The following is a 24279-nucleotide window of genomic DNA, read 5'->3' as shown; positions in this document are numbered from 1 at the left end:
ATTTGAATTCCTAGTTATATTATTTGAATTAATAAGGGTATCTATAATCTTTCAAAAATATATTAATAATTCTCTGTAAGAATATTTAGATATATTTTATATTACTTATTTAAATAATATCCTAATATATAATCGAATCTAAAAGGAATATATTTATTATATCCAGAAGATCCTACAAGTACTAAGAGAAGTTAATTTGTTTACTAAATTCGAGAAATATGAATTCCTGAAATCTGAAATCAAATTCTTAGGTTTTATTATAAGAAAAGATAATATTCAAATAAACCTAGAGAAAATCCAAATAATTATAAATTGAAAACCTTTTATTACTATAATTGATGTATAAGTATTTATTGAATTTACAAACTTTTATTAATAATTTATCAAAAAAAATTTAAAGATAATCAATCTGATAACATGGTTTATCAATGGGTCAGCTATATCAGTGGATCGGCCACTTTTATCTTGAATTATTATTCTATTTTCGATATGTGTTTTCTTTATAACTAAATATAGAAAGTCATTTTAAAGAAGTATATATAATCTTAGTTATTCAAGCTATCGAATCAAATAAAAAATTGATAATTCGAAAAGCAGCTCAACTTTATAATATACTTCGATCTATATTAAATAATAGAATTCGAAGTAAACCTAATATAGCTAAGAATCAATCAAAAAATCATAATTTAATTGAATTAGAAAAGGAAATACTTATTCAATATATAATTGATATAAATAACAAAGGATTTTTATCTAAATTAAGTATTATTGAAAATATAACAAATTATATATTCGAAATATAAAGAACAAAAAAGATTGAAAAGCTCTAAGCTTATTAATTTATAAAGCGTTATACAGAATTAGAGATACATTTTAATTATATTTATAACTTTTAAAAAGTTTTTTATAAAGATCCCAAGTTTATTGAAGATTGGTTTTATTTAGTTTCGAATATGCAAGCAAAATATAATATTCTCGATTATGATTTCTATAATTTTGATGAAACTGGCTTTATAATAGATATAATATATTCTAGAATAATAATAATTAATACTAAACGAAATAGTAAAAATAAGATAATATAATTAGATAATAAAGAATAAACTATAGTGATTATATATAGTAATAGAGAGGGGGAAACTATATTATCATTTTTAATTGTATAAAAACAATATCACTTTTCTAATTAATATATAGAAAGCGGTTTTTCTATAGATTGAATTATTAAAACTATTTCTAATGGATAAACGAATAATGAAATAGGACTAGAATAATTAAAGTATTTTAATAAGTATATAGTTTATCGAATAAAGAGCAAATATTGAATATTAGTATTAGATGGATACAAAAATCATAAATCAATACCTTTTTAATTATATTGTAAGTCAAATAATATTATAGTAATCAAGCTATCACTATATTCAAGTCATTTAATTCAATTGTTTGATGTTAATTGTTTTAATATATTAAAATAAATATATAATTATCAAATTAATGGATTTATTAAAGCTTATATCAATTATATTATTAAAATTAAATTCCTTATAGCTTTTAAAGTTATATATCAATAATTAATTATAGTTCAAAATATAAAAGCTAATTTTCGAGAAATAGGTTTAATATTATTCGATTCTTAAGCTATATTCTCGAAATTGGATATTCGGATTTGTACACCTATTTCTTTATTCATTGATTTAAACATTTGGATCTCTCAAATACTTTATAATTCAATTGAAGCTCTTTTATAATCAATTCTAATGAAATCTCAAATAGCTTATTATCAATCAAACTCTTCTATACCTATATTTGAGATTATATTAATTTTAGCTAAAGGTATAAAGAGATTAGCTTATGAGAATATACTTTTAAGTGTAGAGAATTGTATATTTCGAAAAGCAAATGAAGTATTAAGCAAATATTGATGTGCTAAAAAGATTCAATTATATAATGAAGAAGTACTTATTGGATAAAAGGCTAAAGATATATTATTTTAGTAAGAGATTGATGTTTAGATTCAATATGATGAGTGTTAAAAAGAGGAGAATTCTAATAGGGAAGTATTTTCTAGTTAATATTATAGTAAGTATGGAAAGACTAGGTATAATATAAGAACTTATCAAAATAATATAATAGATTCTAGATTATTAGAATCTTTATAGTTTCAATTAATTGATTTAATCGTTGTTGAATAATATAGCTTTAGGATAATAATTCGAGGTAAAAGTGGCTGATCCATTGATATGGCTGACCCACTGATAAACTACGTTAATGAATTTGACTAAAAAGAATATTCTATTTCTATAAAGTTCACCTATCAAAATGTATTCAATCAATTAAAAAGAGCATTTATTGAAATCTTTATTCTAATTACCTTTAATTAGAAAAAGAAAGTGATTCTAAAGATTGATATTTTCGATTATATATTTATTGAAGTACTCTTTTAATATAATAATAAGAGAATTCTATAATCTATTATATTTTTTTCAAAAAAATATTTGATAATTGAATGTAATTATAAGATTTATAATAAAGAACTATTAACAATTATTCATTATTTTAAAGAATAATATTCTAAATTGGAAGATACTTTATCACCAATTTAAATAATTATTAACTATAGGAATTTAGAGTATTTTATTATAATAAAGTTATTGGATCGTTGTTAAGCTTATTGATCCAAATTCCTATCCCAATTTAATTTCCGAATTATTTATTACCCTAAAAAGCTAGATATTAAATCTGATATATTAATCAAGAGATTAGAAGATCTTTTTAAGGAAAAGAATGAATACTTTTTATATTAAAATTATATTATTTTGAAATAAAAAAACCTAAACTCCAATTTGTTTTTTATTACTATTATTTCGATTAAATCTAAGATTATTAAGAAGGTATAATTTATTATAATTATTTATAATTAAAGAAACTTTAATTTTATTGATATTATTGATTATTCAGATTCTGATACTATTATAATTTTATCAGAAAATAACAAAATTATAGAATCTACAATTCCATTTGTTGTATTTATATCCAATCCTATAATATTGTTAGAGGATTTAGAAACTTTTTTAAATCTTTTTATTGATTTGCTTATTCTATTCTACAAAGATTATTAAACTAACTCTGTATTTGAATCTATTCTGAAATTCCTATGAAAAGGATTTCCGAAATACTCAAAAATCACTTTTATTAAATATATCAAGAATAATAATCTACTATACTACCAAGGAAAACTATATATCTCTAATTACAACCCCCTAAAAATCTATCTACTTCATTTATATTATAAATCACCCACTACTAATTACTCACACCCCCTGTAATGGCAGAATCCGTGATTAATGAAATAATCCTTTCGTAATTACTATAAATTCTATAATACCTTTATTATATATTAAATAAATCATTTTTAAAGTATTAATATAATCAATCTAAGTCTTTATATCTTATAAAGCTTATTTTAATTAATAAGTTCTTAATAAATTTCTTGAATTCTAAAAGGTTAATTGAAAGTTTCAGTTTAAAACAACAATTATCTATCAAATAAAAAGCTTCTAGATTTTATTTGTTTTTCAACCCCCTCTTCTCTTTTCCTCTTCTTTTCCTTCTAAATTGATTTCCTATTAGATTTCAATAAAAAAATAAAAAAGTTCTTTTAAATATTTCAATTAGAATTTATTAAGGATTATTAATCTTTCTATTATACTTCTATTTATTGAATTCAAATTTATTCATATATAAATTGAAATCAGATTATATTCTTATTTATATAATACATTCTGTATTACATAGCATAATAATATAGCTTATAATTTCACTTGAAAACTCTCTTATAGATTTCCCTTATATAATATAGCTTATAAAAAGAACTCTACTCCCCTTTAAACTTTTAATTAATACCTCCTATCTACTCCTTAACTTCTATATTTAATTCCTTTCTTCCCCCTAACTCTTATTTACCTTTTATTTACCTCTTTAACCTCCTACACACATATCTTTCGATCCACCTTCCCCTCAACTCTAATATTTGAAAATCTTAAAAACTTTAAGACTTTTCAAAATCCTCATTTTCTTTTTTTTAATCAAAATTCAATAATAAATGGATTACAAAAAGAATCAATTTGATTCATCAATAACAAAAAGTTCTATTCGTTATTAACAAATATATATATCAATATTATAATATATGAAATAGAAATTTGTATAGGGATTTATATTAAATTTATCTTTATCCGGAATATTAACTTTGCCATTACAGGGACCATACCCAAACCTTTGAATTATTATTCTAAAATTATTACTAACCCAGATATTATAATTATATTATATAATAGATTTACAATTATTATAGTTGTTATTATATTATTTCGAATTATAGAGGTTAAAAAGGAATTCTTCGCTTGTTTTTGATTTTATAAAAAGTCTAACAAAATATCTTGATAGATTTCATTATATATCTATCCGAAAATATTGGTTTCAATATTATTATAATAATAATTGATTGATAAACAAAAATAAAACATTTCTTACCCTATTATAATATCTATAACTCTAAAAAGATTACTCATCTATTCCAAAAGAATATTTGAAAGTTTTATAGCCTATTATTAATAATTATATTTAATTATAATACTTAATTTATATTCGAATTCTAGAAGTATATTTATAAATACTTAAACATCATTATTAAGCTATTAACTACTTATTACTTCAAAACTAATAAATAAATTAAAAGAATTAATATAATATTAAAACAATATCTCCAATTATATATAATCTACCTATAAGACGATTAAACAAAATAACTCCTATTTACCGAATTTTTTATTAATAATATTTAATCCAAAAGTATTCAAATGATATTATTTTTCTTTAATTATAAATTCTACCCCTATCTAAACTTCAAATTTATATTATTTCAGAATATTTGTTTTGCTATATGAAATACTAAAGAGTTTATTACTAAAATGAAAGTAATTTTATTATATTTGTAAATTAAATTGATTATTAGTCAAATCTGATATTCAAAGAATATTGATATTTACTATTCCTTTATTTATAAATATTTGTTTAATAACTTAATCTAATTAAATATTAAAAATATCAAAATTCTGTATTCACAGAAGAAATTCAATTAAAAAAACTTCGGGTTTTTCAAGATCCTGAATTTAATAAATCTTTATACCTATAAATTAGAACTCCCTATTTTAATAAAAATTCATTTTATTTTTTATATCAATTTATTATATTCTATATATAACAATTCTATCTTTGAATAATACAATTCACCACCACTACCTATCAAAATCGATAATTTAGAATAATTTGAAGTTATCAAGATTCTGAATTTTTATTAGAAAAAAAAAGGTTATAAAGAACCTTGTTTAAAATACATTATTCACTAAATTAATTATAAAATATTAACCAAAGAATCTATAAGTTATTTAGAGAATATATAAAAACTGATTTATAATTTCTATTAAAGATACCCTAATAAATCAAAATCTATTTAACCAAATATCGCTCACTTATAAATAACTAAATTATACTACTTTTATCTCAACAAAGTTTGACTCTTAAAAAAGAAATAATATTATAATATAAAATCACATAATATATTAATTCTATTAAATAAAATCAAAACAAACATTTTTGTTGGAGTGTAAATGAGCTAGGGTCTAATTAAACTAGCTTACTTATAAAAATTCTATATATCTTCAATTAGAAAGATCCTATATTATAACTCTTCGAGCTACATTTTAATTTTTAATTCAAACCTATTATCTAAATTAATACAACTTTGCTGAATTAGGGTAAAGTTACTAGAACCCTATTATTGCCTGCCTGCCCCGTAATAATATATTAATATTATAATAAAAACCCCGAATGTCATTATTTCATATATTAATACTTTAACTAGTATATAATAAAACAAAATATTATTATTTTATTATATTATTACTAAATTTATAGACTAAGTTTCGAATCTAGTATATAATCTTTCAGAAATTAATAAAATAAAATAAAAAGAGATAAAATTGTTGGTTCGAGAAGGATACGAAAGACGTAGTAACCATGTATTGTAGGTCCTATATATCTAATTGTATTCTATCTAAAAAGCTAGCTATATAGGAAAGTAGTAGGCCTTATATAGGCACTACTAAAAGAATTAATCTCTTTCGTATTCGCTTAATCCCTTTGATATAGTAGTTATTGTATTGAAGTCATTCCTTTGAAGTGAATACTCTTATTCACACAAAAATTATCAATTAGAGTTTAAGGAATTCAATTATATAATTTTTTTAGAATTATCTTTAAAATCAAAATTAAAATTTAATATAATAATATTTTAGTGATAGGGGGGTTAGTATTAAAACTTGATTATTGTAATAAAACTGATTAGACAATTACTAAATTGAAATTTAATTTTAGTTTTTGAGATAATTCAAAATAAATTATTTTGTTGAATTCTTTAAGTTTTAATTAATAATTGTATCTTTTTTTCTTTTATTTGTTTAATTTCTGAAAGGTTTTATATCAGATTGAAAGATTGATAAATATTACAAAATGCTAGTTGAGGTTACTTTAATTATAAATCTGATATTTGAGATATCAATATATGAAATAATGATATTCGGGGTTTTTACCGTTAATATTAATTTTAAATTAAAAGAATCTAAAGAAAAGAAATTCAATTTAAAATAATCTGATATTATTAATAAAAAATATTTTATATCTTTTTTTTTATTCTCTTAATTCAAATTAAAAGTTATAAAATATTTGAAATATATTTTTAAGATTTATATTAAAATTCAATTTTTCAATAGTAAGTTTATTTTATATTTAAAATAAGAAATTAATTGAAAGCGTTCAAGATATAGGGTCGTACACGATGTAGGGATATCGATTACTTGAGAAAGCAACGTCTAAGGTCGGTATCATTGAGTCTAGAACTGTTTCCCCGATCATTAGAATATATGTATAAGCGAAATTCAGCTTATCTTATCTCCGGTGTTGTTAATGATACAACCTTTCAGCTCTATTGTGATATGTGGCGAGAGGGCCAGACCCTATGAGCAAGTCTAGAAATAATTATTTACATGTGCCAAGATTCTCTACTAAAGTTAAAGGCATATTCCATTGAGCCGTAGTAGGCTTTGTAGAGTAACATGAATGTTTCATTCGTATAGATGGCCTGTAAATGTCATATTTTAGTGGTTAATCCAGCGAATGTTGTATGCTAAGGTATGTTGTCGATAGATTATTACTGAATCCGGTTGCTAAGGTATTTCACTGGTTTCTTTGATAAGTCATTCAGAATAGAATTCCATTGACTATACGATAATCAACCACCATTTAAAACTGCAAACTCAAACGCACCTCTAAGTTTACTATTATTCATTCTCTCGACTTTAATGCAACTTCGATTACCCAAGAATCAAAATTGAACACTAAATATTTGTAACCAGATTGCTAAATACTACCCAACAAATGTGGAGAGCGAGCATTCTACCGACTTACAATTACTTGAACTTGGCCTCAGCGAGAAGTTTAGTCTGATTGGTCGAGAGCTGCCCCCGAAAAGAACCACTCCACGTCGGAGACGAATTTTCCGCTTCAGGTTCTATACGAGAAAATGGCAAGCTGAATCTCCACTTAAAACCACTCCTGCTTGAGGGGCTGACGAGTGTTGGATCCTCAAAATACCCACGCATAGTGCTCAAACCTCTACTACTGGTAGTTATTACCCCTTCTGTTTGACTTTACCTGCTTGCCTGACAGTTGCAACATTAACTTAGCCAAATGAATAGTCATTGCTGCTTACTTGCGCCACGCGGGGGTTGATGGGCCGGATCTGTATACCTATTTTTCTAGATGGCGAAGCATCTATAAATACGTGCCCATCCATATCTCATCCTACTAAATACTACTCAATATCTACATCCATTCACCAAAGATTATCTCGGCGGTGTACATTGAACCTGTGCTTCAACGGACCATAAATATGAAAGCTGCTGTTTACACAGGCGACAGAAAGGTTACAGTCGAAGACCGCCCCAAACCAGTCATTTTGGAATCCACCGACGCTATCGTGAAGGTCTTACATACCACAATATGTGGGACAGACCTCCACATTCTCCAAGGTCACGTCCCGTCATGCACTCCAGGCCGCATTCTCGGTCATGAAGGAGTCGGCGTCATTGAATCTCTCGGTGTCGCTGTTAGGAACTTCACCGTTGGCCAGAAGGTTCTCATTTCCTGTATTACGTCTTGCGGGACCTGTCATTACTGTCGTAGGAAGATGCCGTCTCAATGTGAATCCGGCGGTTGGATTCTTGGAAATACAATTGATGGCACACAGGCTGAGTATGTCCGCATTCCTCACGCCTTGTTCTCGCTACATGAGCTGTCAGAGAGCATCGACCTGAAAGTTGCTGTTACCCTGTCAGATACGGTCCCGACTTCTTATGAATGTGGTGTTCTGAATGGTGATATTCGACCTGGGTCGACTATCGTGATCATAGGAACTGGTCCAATTGGATTGATGATCCTCCAAATGACGAAGAACCTGTTCGGTCCATCGATGACGGTGATGGTGGGAAGGGGTAATCCGAGGCTCGAGATGGCCAAGTCCATGGGTGCGGATCATACATTCACTGTTCTCGACGGACAGGATGCCGTGATTGCTTCTGCTCTAGCGGTGACCAAGGACCGAGGGTTCGATGTGGTTGTCGAAGCCGTAGGTACCGTTGAATCTTTCGAGATTGCGCAAGCTCTGATAGGCGCTGGTGGGACCATCGCCAGCCTGGGTGTCTTCGGCGAATCGTGCGAGCTTCATCTGGAAAAGCTTTGGAATCGCAATATCTGTATTCTTATCTATCTCTCCTACCCTGATTGTTGCTGACTTTCTTACTAGGTTTAAGGACCCGACTCATAGATGCTGTTAGTACACCCGATTTACTTAAGATGGTGGAGTTGGGTAGCATTGATCCTCATTTTCTGGTCTCGCACAGTTCGTGTCATCCTCTTTTGTTTTCTTGTCTGGATCCCACTAACTATTGCCCAGATTTCGCATTTGATGATATCCATGACGCCTACGAAGCGTTTGAGTTATCTTCCAAACATGGCGCCTTGAAGGTGATAATCACCATGCCTGAGCTTTTTATGAATGGTTCATCATAGTTTTCTTTTTACTGCTCATTATCTTATTCAGAAAACGACAATATATGAATTCTAATTTTGAAATTATGTTCTATCTAAAGAGCTGGCTATGTATAGGGAGATGTGATTCATGTTTCAAAAAGACTAGTCCTTCCGCTTAGTAAATTATAGTAGTCTAATAACTTAAAGTCATTTATCTACGTTTATATAAACCTCTTTATTGTTCATATTAGGAACACACTAAATAAGCACCTCTTCTGATTTAATTATCTTATAACTTTTTAACTGATTTTCAGTTATATTACTATAATCTTTAATCTTAATAAATAATGTAAATCAAATTATACTAGAATGATTCCATGTCATTCAGATTATCAACTTTTCTAAATGATTATATAATCTTGAGAATTAGGACTATTTACATTTCTTTTGAATGATTTTCTACTAATAGTTGTTGAATAATTGTATATTAAAGTAAAAGAGTAAATAATATCAAAAATATCATTCGTTTTATTCATATATTCTATGTACTAATTATTATAGTAATTCAGTATTCTTATTATAGAGTTTCATAATAGTAGAAAAATTTCAGATCCATAAACCGTATTATAACACGAGTAGCTTTCATCAGTTTCAAATCCCAACTACTTCCTGGAAAACTTTACTTCCAACATCATCGCCCATTTCAGAATTGGCTTAGCACAGTGAGTGCAGGGATAAGCCAAACAGGAACCAGAGGTACATACACGCCCTTCAAGAAGTACCCCAATCCAGACGCGAAAGAATAGGCTCCATACCATCCAAGAATTGCCTTATCGTAGCCAGTATTTAGACCATACTTGGCCCATTTGAGCTGGAGGATTCTATTTCAAGTTTCAGCTATATGCCGATGTTCTATGATCAAACCCTTGTGTAGAATTTTGGGCAGCATTTTGAAGCAAATCTTGAATTGAATTGGGGTGGGGAAATATCAACATACCAATGAGAGCCCAAGAAGTGCCAACCTGCAGGAAATTGCTTTTTGCGGAGAAGGCTGTCAGAAGCTCTGAAGAGCCAAGTCCGCGATCAATTCTGGGGAACAGTTCGCTGAAACCTAGAGATGTGTGCTTGTAGGCTGCGAATGTACTGAGACCTACGCAAACATACAGAACATGTCTGGAGTTATCAGGTGACAGCATTTTGTGTTGTGTAATTTTGTTTGTTTTAAAACGACCTTGAGGGAGAATGTTGATGCAAGAGGATAGCGGCAAGGAAGCGGAGTTTAAGTCGCAAAGATGAAGGTAAGTCGAAAATATGTATTTCGGTTGCCGAGAAAGTGATTTTAGAGGGCAGGACTGCTGGCACTTAAAAGTGCCTAGGTACTTTGATGTTCACTAATCAAGGAGTTGATTATCTTAGCGTGGCCAGCCTCCATGATCGTTGCCGATTAGCAATCAATTTTCGGAATGAAAAAATGTCCGGCGGTTGTCACTAAAAACATCATATAAAGTGGTTCTCGGGCATAATCTGATCGAAAGTATCAGGGCGGTAAGGACAGGATTTATGATAAGCTTAGAGGCAGTGGCCCTGAGGAGACCACGCGATTTGAAGGACACCTGGCGGAAAGGTTTCATTACTTCTTTGATAAGTGATCTTCATGTTGGCGAATTAAAAATCCTACGGCTCGATATGTACAAAAGAGCTTTTCAAGAATTGATATGAGGCATCAACGTTCACTATTTGAAATGAGAGGAAGGTCATCCAGATCATGTGATCCGTGCATAAGATTTAGTAAGTAAATCAAATTTAAATGCCCAAAATATTTTTAGTTTCTCGTCTGAGCTTGTTTTCCAGACACGTTTTCAAGAACCAGGTAGCCAGGATACAAGCCACACTTGAACGATTAAGCGAAGTGTAACTAAGAAGCAGGATTCGAACGTAGAGGATCAATTGAAATAGCAATACGCTAATTACGATATAAGCCAAATAAGGAACTACAAAAAATCTAAATATTAATATAAAAACACATTACCAAGCTTAATAAAATTGTACAATTTATATTCAATATAATATATAATAAATAAAATATAATAATTACTTTCTTTTTTATATTATATTAATAATTGATTTTGAAGTTATAAGCTTTAAAAGCTCTAAAAACCCTTAAGATTAGGGTTAGGAAGTCTATAGTGAAGTATTATATTATAGAAAGAATAAAAAACATTGAAGTCGATTTTTCTTTCAAGGAATGATTGAATAATACTCAATTCGGTTTAGTTTTCTTAGCGTGTTGCCATTTCAATCGCTCCCGGACGTGGCCTAAGATTTCATCCGGAAAGTATGTTAAGCGGAGCTTAACGAAAACTCCTTACAAATGAAAGTCTACCCTAGGCTCATATCTGAGATTGCTTGGTAATGATTTCGCTGCAAAAATAAGTGGGAACGGGAAAACGCTACTTCGTACATTGTCCGTTGTGGTAGCCACTTTTTCGGGCATTTCAATGATTTCATATGTATTTAAGCAAGCAGCCGCTTTCAAATGATCATTTACATCACTCACATTCATAAACCACACGTGTTCGCTCGCTCTCGAATATTAAGCTGCCCCCCTTTACCTAAAACTTACCGCCATGTCTTCTGGTCTAATTTTTATCACTGGAGCAACTGGCTTTATTGGAGCTTCAACTGCTTTAGCTGCACTCAACGCCGGCTACCGTCTCCGCATCTCTGTTCGCAAGGAGTCGCAAATCGAAAGCCTCAAGAATGTCTTCTCCGATCATGCAAATAATTTAGAGTTTGTCGTCGTTCCAGACATCACGGTACCTGGTGCATTCTCTAAGGTTTTGGACAATGTCGAGTACATCTTGCACGTGGCTTCTCCGCTAGCTGTATCCGTGGACAAGGATAAGGTACATCGACCAGCAATAGAAGGAACTCTGAACATCTTGAGAGACGCAGCAAAGATCCCAAGTATCAAAAAAGTCGTCATCACATCCTCGATCGCTGCTTTTATGCCGCTCGAAGGCCCTACGGATGGGCTTGTATTGAAAGGTTAGATCGTCGACACTTCACATGGAAGTACACAGCTGACCTAATACGTACCTACAGAGGAGTCATCCCTGGACTTGTCAGTAGATCCAAATCGAGACTACGACGAGGGCAATGATCTCTTGACTTCTTCCAAGATATATCACGCTTCAAAACTTCTGGCCAATCAAGCAAGCTGGGAGTTTCTTCGGAAAGAAAGCCCCAGCTTCGTACTCATCACTATTCACCCCTCGGTAGTGTATGGGCATAATTTGATCCAAAAGTCGGCTGAGGAGATCCAGGGAAGTACCAATGGTCTCTTCTTTGACAGCATTATGAATGGTGCACAGTCGGATTTCCCCCTTCTGTCTGTGTATGTTGGAGATGTGGCAGAAGCGCATGTGAAAGCTCTGAGTCCGGCTCTCGAGTCTAGCTCAAGTTATTTAGTCTCTGGACAGCCAATGACTTGGAAAGATGTTGTTGATGTTCTACAAAAGGATTATCCTACAGTGCCTCACAAGCTCGAACCGAGCACAAATCCTAAGGTGGCAAAAATCGACACTTCGAAGGCAGAGAAAGAACTTGGTCTTCGATGGGCCAAGCCAGAGAAGTTCATCAAAGAAGTCATGGACCAGCAATTGGGATTTCTTAAGCATAATCCTTAGTGAGAAACATGGCTAAAGAGTCAAATACCAATTGCTGCTGAACTCACCTTGTGGCTTACTAATTTATACAATAGAATTGATTTTCCTGATATATTTAAACTTTGAGATTGCGAATGTGTGGAGTTAGCTGAGTCTGTGTATTTTGTAACAATGGCGAGTTGATATCTCTGGCCCCAGAGAATAGTGAAGATTTGACTATGGTGTCTTAAAGTAGTTAATATCGATAATATAGCGGTATGGTCTGCCATTCGTACATACTTGAGTATGAGCAACTTTTCCAGTCACCATGGATATATCCTTCATAGTTATCAATTTTGCTATCGACATAAGCTATGAGCAGCAGATCGATATCCAATGAGGATTTTAGAAAAGATGGTTTTATATCAAGTAAGTGATACTACACACTTCGTCATTGTTGATATTAAAAAGTAGTTAATGGAAACTCTTTTGCTTTCTACATCTCATTAAGTATATATCACGCAATATTTCTAACAAACGCTTATATTATAGTGATTCACCCTACGATTAGATAAGAATTGCTCGATCTGTTATATGATGCTCTATATAATATATTTACCAATATCATACTACTTCGAGAAACTATATGATCTAATACAGATACATATTAAAGATAAGAATACTAGGATTAAGCTTTAATTCTCAATCTATTACTATCTATTTTCTAATTACTATAGTCAGTTGATATAGTTATTTTCGTAAAGCTTATAGAAATTATATTATATCTAATTTTTATTATTATGAAAAAGAATTTTGGTATCTGTCTGGAATACTAATTTAGAAAGAGAAGATTAAATTTGATTCATAAAAAAGAGGCGTTATATATGAATTGATTTAGGGAAATTATGAATAGATTAGATTTTTTATAATTACATATTAGAGTAGTCGTAATACTTAGCTTTAAAATGTGAAATCCAGGCAATTTTCAGTATCTGAAGCTTTATATGCTAGAAACCCCATTATTATAACTATTGGAGCTTTAGTTCGTTATGTTTTAATTGTAGTCAATTTTATACGACAAGCTATTATTGGAGCAATAGTCGCTGTAGGCAACATCTGCTCATGCGTGTATTCGTCTTACACCATAAGAACATAAGCGAGGATTACGTGGGGTCTTACATCTACACAAGATAATTGGGCACCATTGGTCTGGTTCGTACTACAGTCTTACTCAGAAAATATATCATCATTTGAAGAACGTAGATCACACCAACAACGAGAACTGTTGGTGATGAAAGTTTTTTGGCGGTGCTGTTACTATAGGTCTGCTGAATATACTTATGGGATAATTTTGAGGGTTGGATTGGTCAGATACAGCCACCAACATCAACATATGTAGGTTACCTTCAAGTAGTCTTGATGGAATCCTTCTTCAGCATTCCAATTTCCTTACTTATTTGTGTCATCTTCAAGCTACAATTTCTCGTTTTGTTACAATCTTCAAATCATCAAGGCTTTGCTCAGATCCTGAAATAATAGTCTCTTTTAATTTTCGAAGCAGACTTTACTTTTTGCAATAATATATCAAGTTCTGAACATGAGCGAACACATTGAAACACCTGCTTTGTATGGAGGAAAGAAAGCCCATAGTTTACAGGCGCAGGTGTCAAGCGCGTCTCAATCTGATCCATCGATGAGCGATACGTCGCAAGCCGATGACATTCCACACGAAGTAATATCAAGTCAATCCCCTACAATTTACCTAAAGGGTGCAAGACTTCACATGATAACAGCTGCGTTCGAAACTCTGTTCATTTATTCTTTAAAAAGACAAGCAAAAAGTGCTGATTAGTCTCAGAATTTTTCTATCTCTTTTTATCACCAATCTCGAAATCCCGATCGTTACAACCTCTTTAGTTTCAATTACAGACGACTTGAACTCTTTCAATCAAGTCAATTGGATTGCATCCGCCTACATGCTGGGCGAAGTTAGTAAGACATACATTTCGAAAAGAAGCGCTAACAGTACATACTGATAACTTTGCATAGGCATGCTTATGATTTGGGGCAAGCTCAGTGACATATTCGGCAGAAAGCTATGCACAGTTACTTCTATCGGTTTATTTACTATATTTGCAGGAGCATGCGGAAGTTCTCAATCTATGACACAGCTGTGAGTTAGCAATATCTAATCCAGTAGATGATAAAGAAATCGTGGACTGATTGAAAGTAAAGCATAATTTTTCGAGCATTTCAAGGGATTGGTTCGGGAGGTAACTTTGCACTTGGTAACGTAATACTTTTTGAGCTGGTGCCCAAGAAGTTATACACGAGATATACAAGCTTTATATCGATCGTCTACTCGATTTCATTTTCACTTGGACCTGTATTAGGCGGGGCACTCAACCATTCCAAAACTTGGAGATGGGTATTTTTATTGAAGTAAGTCTGATTCTTCATAAAATTCCTTTCTCGAAGACTAAAAGATTTGTAGTGTGCCCGCTGGAGCTCTTTCCGCTCTTGTGATTGTTCTCTATCTCCCTGCTAAATTCCCAAATCACGAACGCGACGAAGCGTCTAAAGGTTTTGGATTCAGATCGATGTTCTCAACAAACGTTTTCAAACGAGTTGATCTCCTCGGTGCTGTAATACTACTGGTTGCTATCGCTCTCTTAGTCACAGCGCTCGAAGAAGCTGGACAGTTATACGATTGGAAGTCGGCATTTGTAATTGCTCTTCTAACAGTATCCTGTATTTCTTGGGTTGGTTTTGTTTTTTGGGAGCGACTGGTGAGCTTAGAATCACAAACAGCTGAGCCAGTGTTCCCCTGGAGGCTCATGACTAGCCGAATTTGGATTGGAATGATACTGTAAGCCTAATCATCATTATTGGATCGACAATTGAAACTGACATGCGACCCTTCTTTTCCTAGTAATGCAGTTTTCTTGGGTATTCCATACTTTGTTACTATCTTCCAGCTTCCTCAACGATTTCAAGTGGTTGACAACACCACGGCTCTCAATGCAGCGTTCCGGCTCATTCCATTCACGCTATTATGCCCTGTTGGGTCAATAGTATCCACTGTGGTAGCTGGGAAAGCTAAAGTTCCACCTATCTTTTTGATCATGATAGGTTCCGGTTTACAGATAGTCGGCTTTGCGCTACTTTCCACTCTAACCGTTTCAGAGGTAACACCAGTATCGCAATATGGGTTTCAAATAATCGCAGGTTTTGGTGTGGGCATTAATCTCTCGACTTTGCTCTTGATCACACCGTATTCTATATCTGAGCCTGCTGATAAAGGTATTATATATTTCTATCCCCCGTCAGAAATATTTGACTGACTTTGAGGTCGTGTCTCACAGCCGTTGCTGTTAGTTCCATAACACAGTTTCGAATACTGGGTGGTGTTCTTGGTATTGCAATTGCCACTGCAGCATATAAGAGCAACATTATATCAAATCTTGACAAGATATTGACCAAAGAGCAAAGATCACTCATTCTGGAATCAACCTCAATGATTAAGACGTTCAATCCAAAGGTCCAAATGCAAATTCGCGAAGTCTTCGCTGAAGGTTATAATCTACAATTTCGAATTTTGGTTGCATTTGCTGCCGCACAGATCCCATCATCACTACTGATGTGGCAGGAAAAGCAAATCGTAGTCTGAACTTTTCTGAGTCATTGAGTTTCTATTCCGAGATCAGATTGCAAGGGAAAAGCTGAGTCGATCATCAAGAACTTTACAGAGTACCGACAGGCGGCAATGGTCATGTACTGTATTTATAGCAATGACAAGTTTTGACAGATAAGAACCCAATCTCACTGACTGCATTTCAAGCCATTGAATCACTGATCTGCAAATTTGGTTTATAAATTGAGCTGAATTCGTATGAAAGCTTCTTCGCTGGTCTACTTTACAAAATGCGATCAGCAGAATCATTGGGAAGAACAACTCTTTAACTCCCACGAGTAGAACTAACATCTTGATTCAACCAGATCTAGATTGCAGTCATTGATCCATTTCAAGAATCATTAGGATAACTCGCCAATTGCACAATCAACTTATCACCCTAACGCTTCGGGGTTCAGCCCCTAGTAGCCCTAATCACGGGCTGCATTCATTAGTTTGGCTTCTCAATCACATTCAACTCTTTCATAGTACTATCAACATATTCAAACTCCCATCCTCGTCCTCTCCTATTCTATTCTAACCATTAAAATAGAGGCCTTATATCCTATAAATTTTCTAAATTTTCTATTCTATTTGTTCTTTGAAAAATCTTGTTATATCTTTATTCTTGAAAAGAAAGAATATAATAGAAATTATATAAAAAAGGATTTCTATTTTTAGTATGTTTTTTGAAATGAATTAAGATTGTTTTTTATAATTAAAACAACTTCAGATTTCAAGTGAAAATAATTAATTGAAATTTATTATCCTTATTCTTTATATCCTATTCTGATATCTATAAATTCTATTATATTCTTCAAAAGATTTCATTTAGCTTATCCTGTTTATTCTTCAAATTGAAACTATTATGTTTATTCTGTAAGTAAGGATGGAATAGGATGGTATAGGATGGGAGTTTGAAATCGCTGGGTACTGTGAATCTGAATCATTGTAGATCTGCGAATACTTCCATGAATACATGAAATGTTGCTCCGACCTAATGTTTTGGTTTTGCTTTTAACTTTGTGCCCGTCAACGAAGTCATGGATCTTCCGGCTCGCTCCAAACTTTCCACTTGGTCACATTTCAACGTGCCTGGCAGCAAATATAGAATCTAGGAATTCTGCACTTGATCATTCTAAGGTTCCCAGACCGTCATGAGGTCATCTTAGCACTTCCAGCATTTCCATCCTGAGCTGTAAGGTACACAGAGTTTTAGCCAACGTGTGCAACCTAAACACGAGTTGAGCCCCTCGGACAGATGTAATTGCGACGGAGTCAAAGAGTACTGCCAAGAATCGAGACAGTAGATAATCACGTTTAAGAGTGGCCATTGGAAAATGGATCTGCATTTTGACGAGAGTGAAAGCTTCATTGCACTGAGTACGAAGTATTTTGGGGGTTTCCTCAAGCAGGATTTTTACCACTGGGCACAAAACTCATCGCATAAGAGCCAATCAACACTGCAGAAAGGACGCGATGAAGAGAATTTTTCTCACAAGATTGCCCCTTCATTTTACTCGTCCTTTCCATTCCCGTTCCTCCTGTTCTAGCTCTCCACTTATCATTCATCATCAGACAACAAAATCAATCACCCTTCCACTATAACTACTAGCCCTAGAAATAATCAATCTTTAATTCTCTATCAAATGCGTCATTTACTCCACAGCTGCTTTTATAGCCACCTTCCAGAAATTTCCCAAAAATCAATTCGTCCCCAATTTATTTGTGGACCACTCAACTACTCCTCCTCTGATTCTTCCTCATCATCTTCTTCTTTCGTCTCCAGTGAACCCTCCTCCACAGCTTCAGCATCCGGGTCAGGTCCATCGCCATTAATCTTATCGTGTCCGTCCCCATTAACATCAATGAGGTTCTCATTACCTTCCTGCTCCAACCTTAAGTATTCTTCCCATTCAGGGAAAAGCTCTTCATCTTCACCGGGTACACCAACGGTCTTGGCGACTCTGCCCTTTTTGTCATTTTCTAAGTGAGCCTTCCATGCGTGCACAGTCCTGACGGTAATGCTTGGCTTATATGTTTGTGAGAATAGCACCGCTTCTGCTGCTCTGCCAGTTTTGATCAACAGCTCAATACATCCATCAACATCTCCCAATTGCCAAAGACAAGTAAATGCAACATTGTGTGCACCAGCATCGCTTGCCTGTGCACTCAATGCTTTGAGTCCCTCTCTATCACCCGTACTTGAGTGAAGCAACAATAACGAACCAAGATCCCTTGCATTCTTGAAACATTCAGCTGCAAGTGCAATGTCCCAACCAGCAAGTGCTGCATCACCTACTGTTTTCCATTTATGTTCAACATCTGCTTCACGGGCAAGTTCAAGAGCTATTGGAAGATGGCCTAATGCGAGAGCCAGCTCAAATTTATGTTCGCTGTCAGTTGCAACTTCCAATGCCAATTCTTTGTGTCCTTGGCCCTCAAGGAAACGAGCAATTTTGTTAAGTTGGTCTCCTGGTATCGTGGTGAGTACTTCTGCAGCTGTGTCCATATCATCTCTTAAGACTAAAGTTTGGTATTCGACGACTGCAAGAGAAAGGGCGAAAGAAGTGACGTTGACATCTTTGTCAGCGAGGTAAATGCGAGAGTCGCGCTGGATGTATCCGAGCAAATACATGGGTTGATCAAAATGAGAGATGGTATAGGTTTGATCACCAACGAGGTAATTGAGTCTGTTGGTGCTGTTTGTGTAGATGAAGCAATCACCTACCCATTCACCAGTTCGTACACTAATTCATGTTAGCATTCGATTTGCATTGACTTTGACTTGACATACGTTTCATTGATATCTGTCACCACTTCAAACGCAGCCTCAACTCCATCGTCGTCAACTTCTCCGGCATTCAAAGCCGCAATGTAATTCTCTCGCGAGAATCTGAGGACGTAGAAGGTATCTTCACATGCAATAGCGACCAATTCTCCATTTTCAGACCAGTATACCTATTAATAATCAGCTTTTGTTACATTTTCACATCAGATATACGTACTTCTGTTGGCTCAACCTCAATTCTCCTAACAAGTCCACCACTTTGCCAGTCATAGAAACCAATACCACCTTGGCCCTTAACACCGAGAAGGACTCCGCCTGTCAGACCTTCAGCTTGGAAGCCAACATCAAGACCACCGCTTTTCTCCACAAAGTTTTTGAAGATCTTTACACTGGTTCCCGATTCCCGAATCGCGTAATCATTACTGTTATCTTTCGAACCCCAAACAAAATCCAGAGCCGAGCCAAAAGCCTTGTTTCTCCATGCAAGAGCTGTATAAATGATGAATTCACCATCACCGCATACGGATACAAAGCGGCCGTTTGGAGAGTGAAGCAGAGTTTGTGGATATACTTCGCAGGTACCGAGATCTTTCGTGGGTAAGGAGATTGGTTCATTGTCCTTTACTGAAGCATCTACGAACAAATTAGTAATGACTCTACAATCACTTGGAAATACTGACCTCCACCCTTGATAATAGACGAGACAACTTCACTATGCCGAGCCCAGATCAATTTTCCAGAATTATCCATAGATACTGCAGGCTCTTCTCGGCCCATCTTTACAACCACCGCACCTTCATCAAAACCCACAGCAACTCCCTGTTTCCCCTTTTGGTAACTAACACACCAAGCTCTCTCCAATCCGTAATTCAGAGATTGCTCTAATCTGTATGTATTTGCATGCCATATTTTGACTGTGCCGTCCTCGGAACCAGAGATAATGACGGGTAGTTCGGGGTGGTAGCATGCGAACGAAACATTGCTTGTATGTCCTTCTAAAGTTGCGATCAAAGACTTTGTAGTGTAATCCCAAATCTTGACTGTCCTGTCGTCTGAAGTAGTGAGAAGATATGGTTTGTCGGATTGGGGGTAGTAATCCACATGGTTGACACCTTTCGTTTCGTGGGCTTCCAGCGTGAAGTTTGCTGTGGATGATCCCAAACTCCAGATCTTTACGGTCCTATCCAAACATGCCGATGCAAAAGTATTCGTATCCTTTGGATTGATGGCTAGTCCCATAACATAATGACTATGTCCTTCAAACACCTGCACGCATTTCCAACCCTTATCCCAATCCCATAACTTAATTGTCATATCATCAGAGGCGGTCAAAACGAAAGGTTGCGTAGGATGAACGACGATGGCGCGAATGTAATCGGGATGGGCTTCGAAAGTGGTGATCTTTTCCGAAGTATTATAATTGTAAACTCGTAATTGAAAATCATCGGAACCGCAAACAATCCAATTCTTTCGAGCAATGAATCTACCAGCTCGGACAGGGACATCTGTCAACTCAAATGTCTTGACAATAGCCTGAAGATTGTCAGCACGAGACGGTATTCAGATTTTGATGTTACTAACCTGAGTTTCGTAGGACCAAATGTAAACATGACCTGCCAACAATCAATGCTCTATCCTCAAATCAATTCATGCGCCAGCGAACATACCGCTGTAAAGGGTTGTTAAAATCCATGGCTCGACTGGATGGAAATCAATTCCCTTGACTCTTTCTGATCGAGCAAATAACTGCCTCTGAGTTTTGTAAATCGAATTAGTGACTGTTGCCATATTCCCAACTACAATCGTCTCCCTTAGTTTGAGATTGTTGATGCTATCCAGGTTCGCGGGCACAGCTAAAGCAATCATAGCTTTCGACAGCTGTACATATATCGCAGATTACTGGCAAAAGAGGGAATTCATCTTACCTTTACGTCCAACCTCATTTTGAATTATGTTTGAAAAGTAAGGGGGGGTAGAGAAAGCAATACTGTGGCTTTCAGCGCACGTATTGGATGGGTTCGCAAATGGTTCCTCTGCGAGGTTTTCTGGTATAAATTCAATCGCAGAAGTCAGGCGACTTACAAGCTTGCGTATGAACCTCTCGGAGTTGTATTAGAAGAAGAATTGGTTGAGGGATGAAATGACAGGAATTCAAAGTTGTCCCTCGATATATTTCAATGTTCCTTTGGAGTTCGAGATGTGGCAGCTTGAATGATACTGACTAGCGCTGATTAGGTTTAGTGTAACAACCTTATTTCACATCCCCAGAATACAAAGAAAATAAAATGGTAGTGAAGATTTCAATAACTGGAGAAAAAGTGTTTGTATATCAATATTGATTTCAACAGAGTATGGAAATTTCGGTCTTCAAATTCACATCAATCACTATTTATTTCTGGCTAGTCCTCCAAATCTAATTGATCCTATCACTGCATAAAGTCTTGTCCTTACTGTCTTGTTATCCCCTACCCTCGATCTGCAACACCATCATCTGTTTGGAATTACATCTGATTGTACTTCTAAACGAAGTATATGGTTCATCGATCAAGATCAGAACAAAGAATCAATGCACTAATACAGCTCTCTCAATGCTGTTGAGTGTCGAGAAGTCTTTACGAATTCTCATATTTTACACTCTTTGGTTACATGGAGAGGGTATTCTACACCTCTCTAACATTTCTTTGCATTTACACCATATTCATTTCTTCAAGTCATCGACCAAGTGGTAAATATCTCAAATTTGGTATTCCTTTTGTTTCAGTCATACTATCATCTGTGGGTAACTATATCATTCCAGGCCATCAAAAGCGTACTGCGTATCCATAACACGCCAGAAGTATCGCTCACTGCCCAATCCATCCCTATCATAACCATCCATTCGCCATCCTAAAATCCCTCAAGAAAAGAAAAAAAAAGAAAACATTAATATCAACATTCTACTCATCGGCTTGAACCCTCTTAACGACGGCTACCACATGAGGGAATAATGGATGATCCGATTGCAACCCACAGACCTTTTCCACGACTTGTTCTGGTGAATTCTCCGACATGATCTCAGCCAACTCCTTGGATTCATCATCACCCTCAACATTCTGGAAACGGAAAGCCATCTCAGCAGCGTCTAATAATGCACCGAATTCCTTTCCTTCCTCCGCAAGTTCGGCTGCAGGGGCAATAAATCTTTCTTTCCTGCTCAGTTTTCGTAGAGGTGCACGACCAACTCGTTCTACTGCATCTTCTAGATGTGGGTTTCCTATTCTGGTAATGATCTTGTCGACATAATCCTTTTGCTCTTGTGCTTCGATACCATGCTTGCCAACAATCAGTCTACTCGTCTCCTCCAATGCCATGTGGACCTCCTTAAGGATCTTAGGGTCTTGTAGAGCATCGTAGACTGTAGTCTTCTGATGGTAATACCCGTGGTATGCAGCAGCTGCGTGTCCAGTGTTGACGGTGAAGAGTTTACGCTCAATGTATGGTATTAAATCATCCACCCATTTGATTCCCTTGATCGCCGGAGGTTCGTGATCATGGAAAGGTGAGCGATCAACAACCCACTCATAAAATTTCTCGAGCTTAACATCAAGGCCTGCATCTGGGTCTTGAGCGGGAACAATACGATCGATAGCAGAGTTTGCATATCGTGCGCGCTCGTGGTGATCCTCTAGACGATCGTCTGGAGTATGGTCGCCCATAATGTGATTGGCGAGGGTATCAGTGGCACCAATGGCATTTTCGCAAGCAATGACTGCGATGGGGGTTGCATCATTGGCTCGGCCATCAATACCCTTAGCAATGACTGGTGCAATGAACTTGAGAATATTTGGGCCAACTGAGCATGTTACTACATCGGCTGTACGAATCTCCTCGATAACGTCGGCTTCGTGTGTCTTCGAATTTATCGCCCGGTAATTGGTGATGGTATCTTCGCTTGTACCCTCGGCTCCAACTTGAATAACTTTATATGAAGGGGTGGTTTGTAATTTTGTGATGATGCTGTCCATGACATCGCAGAAGACGACTTCATAACCGGATTTGTGAAGCTAAGAGTAATGTTAGTAAATATTTCAGTGTTATGTGTGTCATGCTAGATCATTCATTGGGCTTGAAAAGTTTCGAAAGACTGGGGTGCGGCGTAGATTTCAAATATTGGGAATTCAGAGATGAAAAAGAATATGAACTCACAAATTCAGCGACGAAACCTCTACCGATGTTGCCGGCACCGAAATGAACTGCTTTTAAACCCATGATGATAGATGATGAATGATGAATCCTCAAAATATCCAAGTATTTTATTTTATAGGAAATTTAGGTGATATGGATGCGATGTTGTTTGTAAAGGTGAAGCGTGGGTTTGAGTAGGTGTATGGCGGGGTATGATGGAGGTGTGTAGTGTGTAGTGTGTAGTGTGTAGTGTGTAGTGTGGATTGTGAGTCAAGTTGATGACTGTATCGAAAGGTGTTGTAAAGATAGAATGTAGTAGTAACACACGAAAGGTGATTAAAATGGATGAAAGATTATAATCAAGGGAAGGAGAAATCGAGGAAGCAGTTGGTGTTTATATATTTGGATACCTAGGTGTATATTGGCAAAAATGGGCGCAGGGGGGGTCGATAGCATTGCACCGTCAACCCAAAAAGCAAGGTCACCAGTTTTGTAACCACTATCTTGGCTTATACTACGTAGGAGGTCTCTCGGATTGGAGGAGGAGAGAATACCTGCACTCATGTATAGACTAATTGCGGGGAAGTAATTTCATTGGATGTATCGAGATGTACCTGAAAAAGATCGGCCAATAAGACATCTAGAAGATCTTTGGGTGCTTTAGAGGAATTAAAAAGAAACGAGGGATTTCCAAAGCTGTGCTCTACTCTATACGCAGGCTTGCAGGGCTCTGTAGGTACACCAACAAGATGGATGAGGCTAAGAGGAGGGAGAGGGCCGTTGCTGATGACCTCCTGGTGAGGTTACTTAGTAGCGACCAATCATTAAAATGCGAGAGATGCGAGAGATACGAGAGA

The 24279-nt window shown here is 34.8% G+C and overlaps 5 protein-coding genes across 5 annotated transcripts; 3 read left to right on the top strand and 2 right to left on the bottom strand.

The window, feature by feature from the left end:
- Positions 1-8008: 8008 nt before the first annotated feature.
- On the top strand, positions 8009-9186 carry Bfra_012169 (putative alcohol dehydrogenase protein; the record flags this gene model as incomplete). The annotated part of the gene is made up of 3 exons (XM_037342488.1): positions 8009-8870; positions 8921-9016; positions 9071-9186. The coding sequence occupies 3 exons, from the start codon at positions 8009-8011 to the stop codon at positions 9184-9186; spliced, it is 1074 nt and encodes a 357-aa protein (XP_037187785.1).
- A 2588-nt stretch (positions 9187-11774) lies between these two features.
- Bfra_012168 (putative nad dependent epimerase dehydratase family protein) lies at positions 11775-12836 on the top strand (the record flags this gene model as incomplete). Its single annotated transcript, XM_037342487.1, has 2 exons — positions 11775-12195; positions 12253-12836. 2 exons carry the CDS (start codon positions 11775-11777, stop codon positions 12834-12836), a joined length of 1005 nt encoding a protein of 334 aa, XP_037187784.1.
- Positions 12837-14391: 1555 nt separating this feature from the next.
- On the top strand, positions 14392-16464 carry Bfra_012167 (putative efflux pump antibiotic resistance protein; the record flags this gene model as incomplete). The annotated part of the gene is made up of 7 exons (XM_037342486.1): positions 14392-14603; positions 14653-14786; positions 14844-14967; positions 15030-15236; positions 15289-15663; positions 15727-16097; positions 16160-16464. The coding sequence occupies 7 exons, from the start codon at positions 14392-14394 to the stop codon at positions 16462-16464; spliced, it is 1728 nt and encodes a 575-aa protein (XP_037187783.1).
- A 1744-nt stretch (positions 16465-18208) lies between these two features.
- On the bottom strand, positions 18209-21201 carry Bfra_012166 (putative coatomer beta subunit protein; the record flags this gene model as incomplete). Its single annotated transcript, XM_037342485.1, has 7 exons — positions 18209-19217; positions 19265-19428; positions 19476-19891; positions 19939-20791; positions 20840-20871; positions 20926-21136; positions 21184-21201. 7 exons carry the CDS (start codon positions 21199-21201, stop codon positions 18209-18211), a joined length of 2703 nt encoding a protein of 900 aa, XP_037187782.1.
- Positions 21202-22194: 993 nt separating this feature from the next.
- On the bottom strand, positions 22195-23535 carry Bfra_012165 (putative mannitol-1-phosphate 5-dehydrogenase protein; the record flags this gene model as incomplete). The annotated part of the gene is made up of 2 exons (XM_037342484.1): positions 23444-23535; positions 22195-23301 (listed from the first exon to the last, which is right to left on the bottom strand). The coding sequence occupies exons 1-2, from the start codon at positions 23504-23506 to the stop codon at positions 22195-22197; spliced, it is 1170 nt and encodes a 389-aa protein (XP_037187781.1). The 5' UTR covers positions 23507-23535.
- Positions 23536-24279: the final 744 nt, after the last annotated feature.

This window comes from Botrytis fragariae (assembly GCF_013461495.1).
Source record: "Botrytis fragariae strain BVB16 chromosome Unknown tig00000260, whole genome shotgun sequence".
In the NCBI taxonomy this organism is placed as follows: domain Eukaryota; kingdom Fungi; phylum Ascomycota; class Leotiomycetes; order Helotiales; family Sclerotiniaceae; genus Botrytis; species Botrytis fragariae.
Note: the sequence above shows the minus strand (reverse complement) of the source record. Positions and strands in the feature narration are given on the sequence as shown.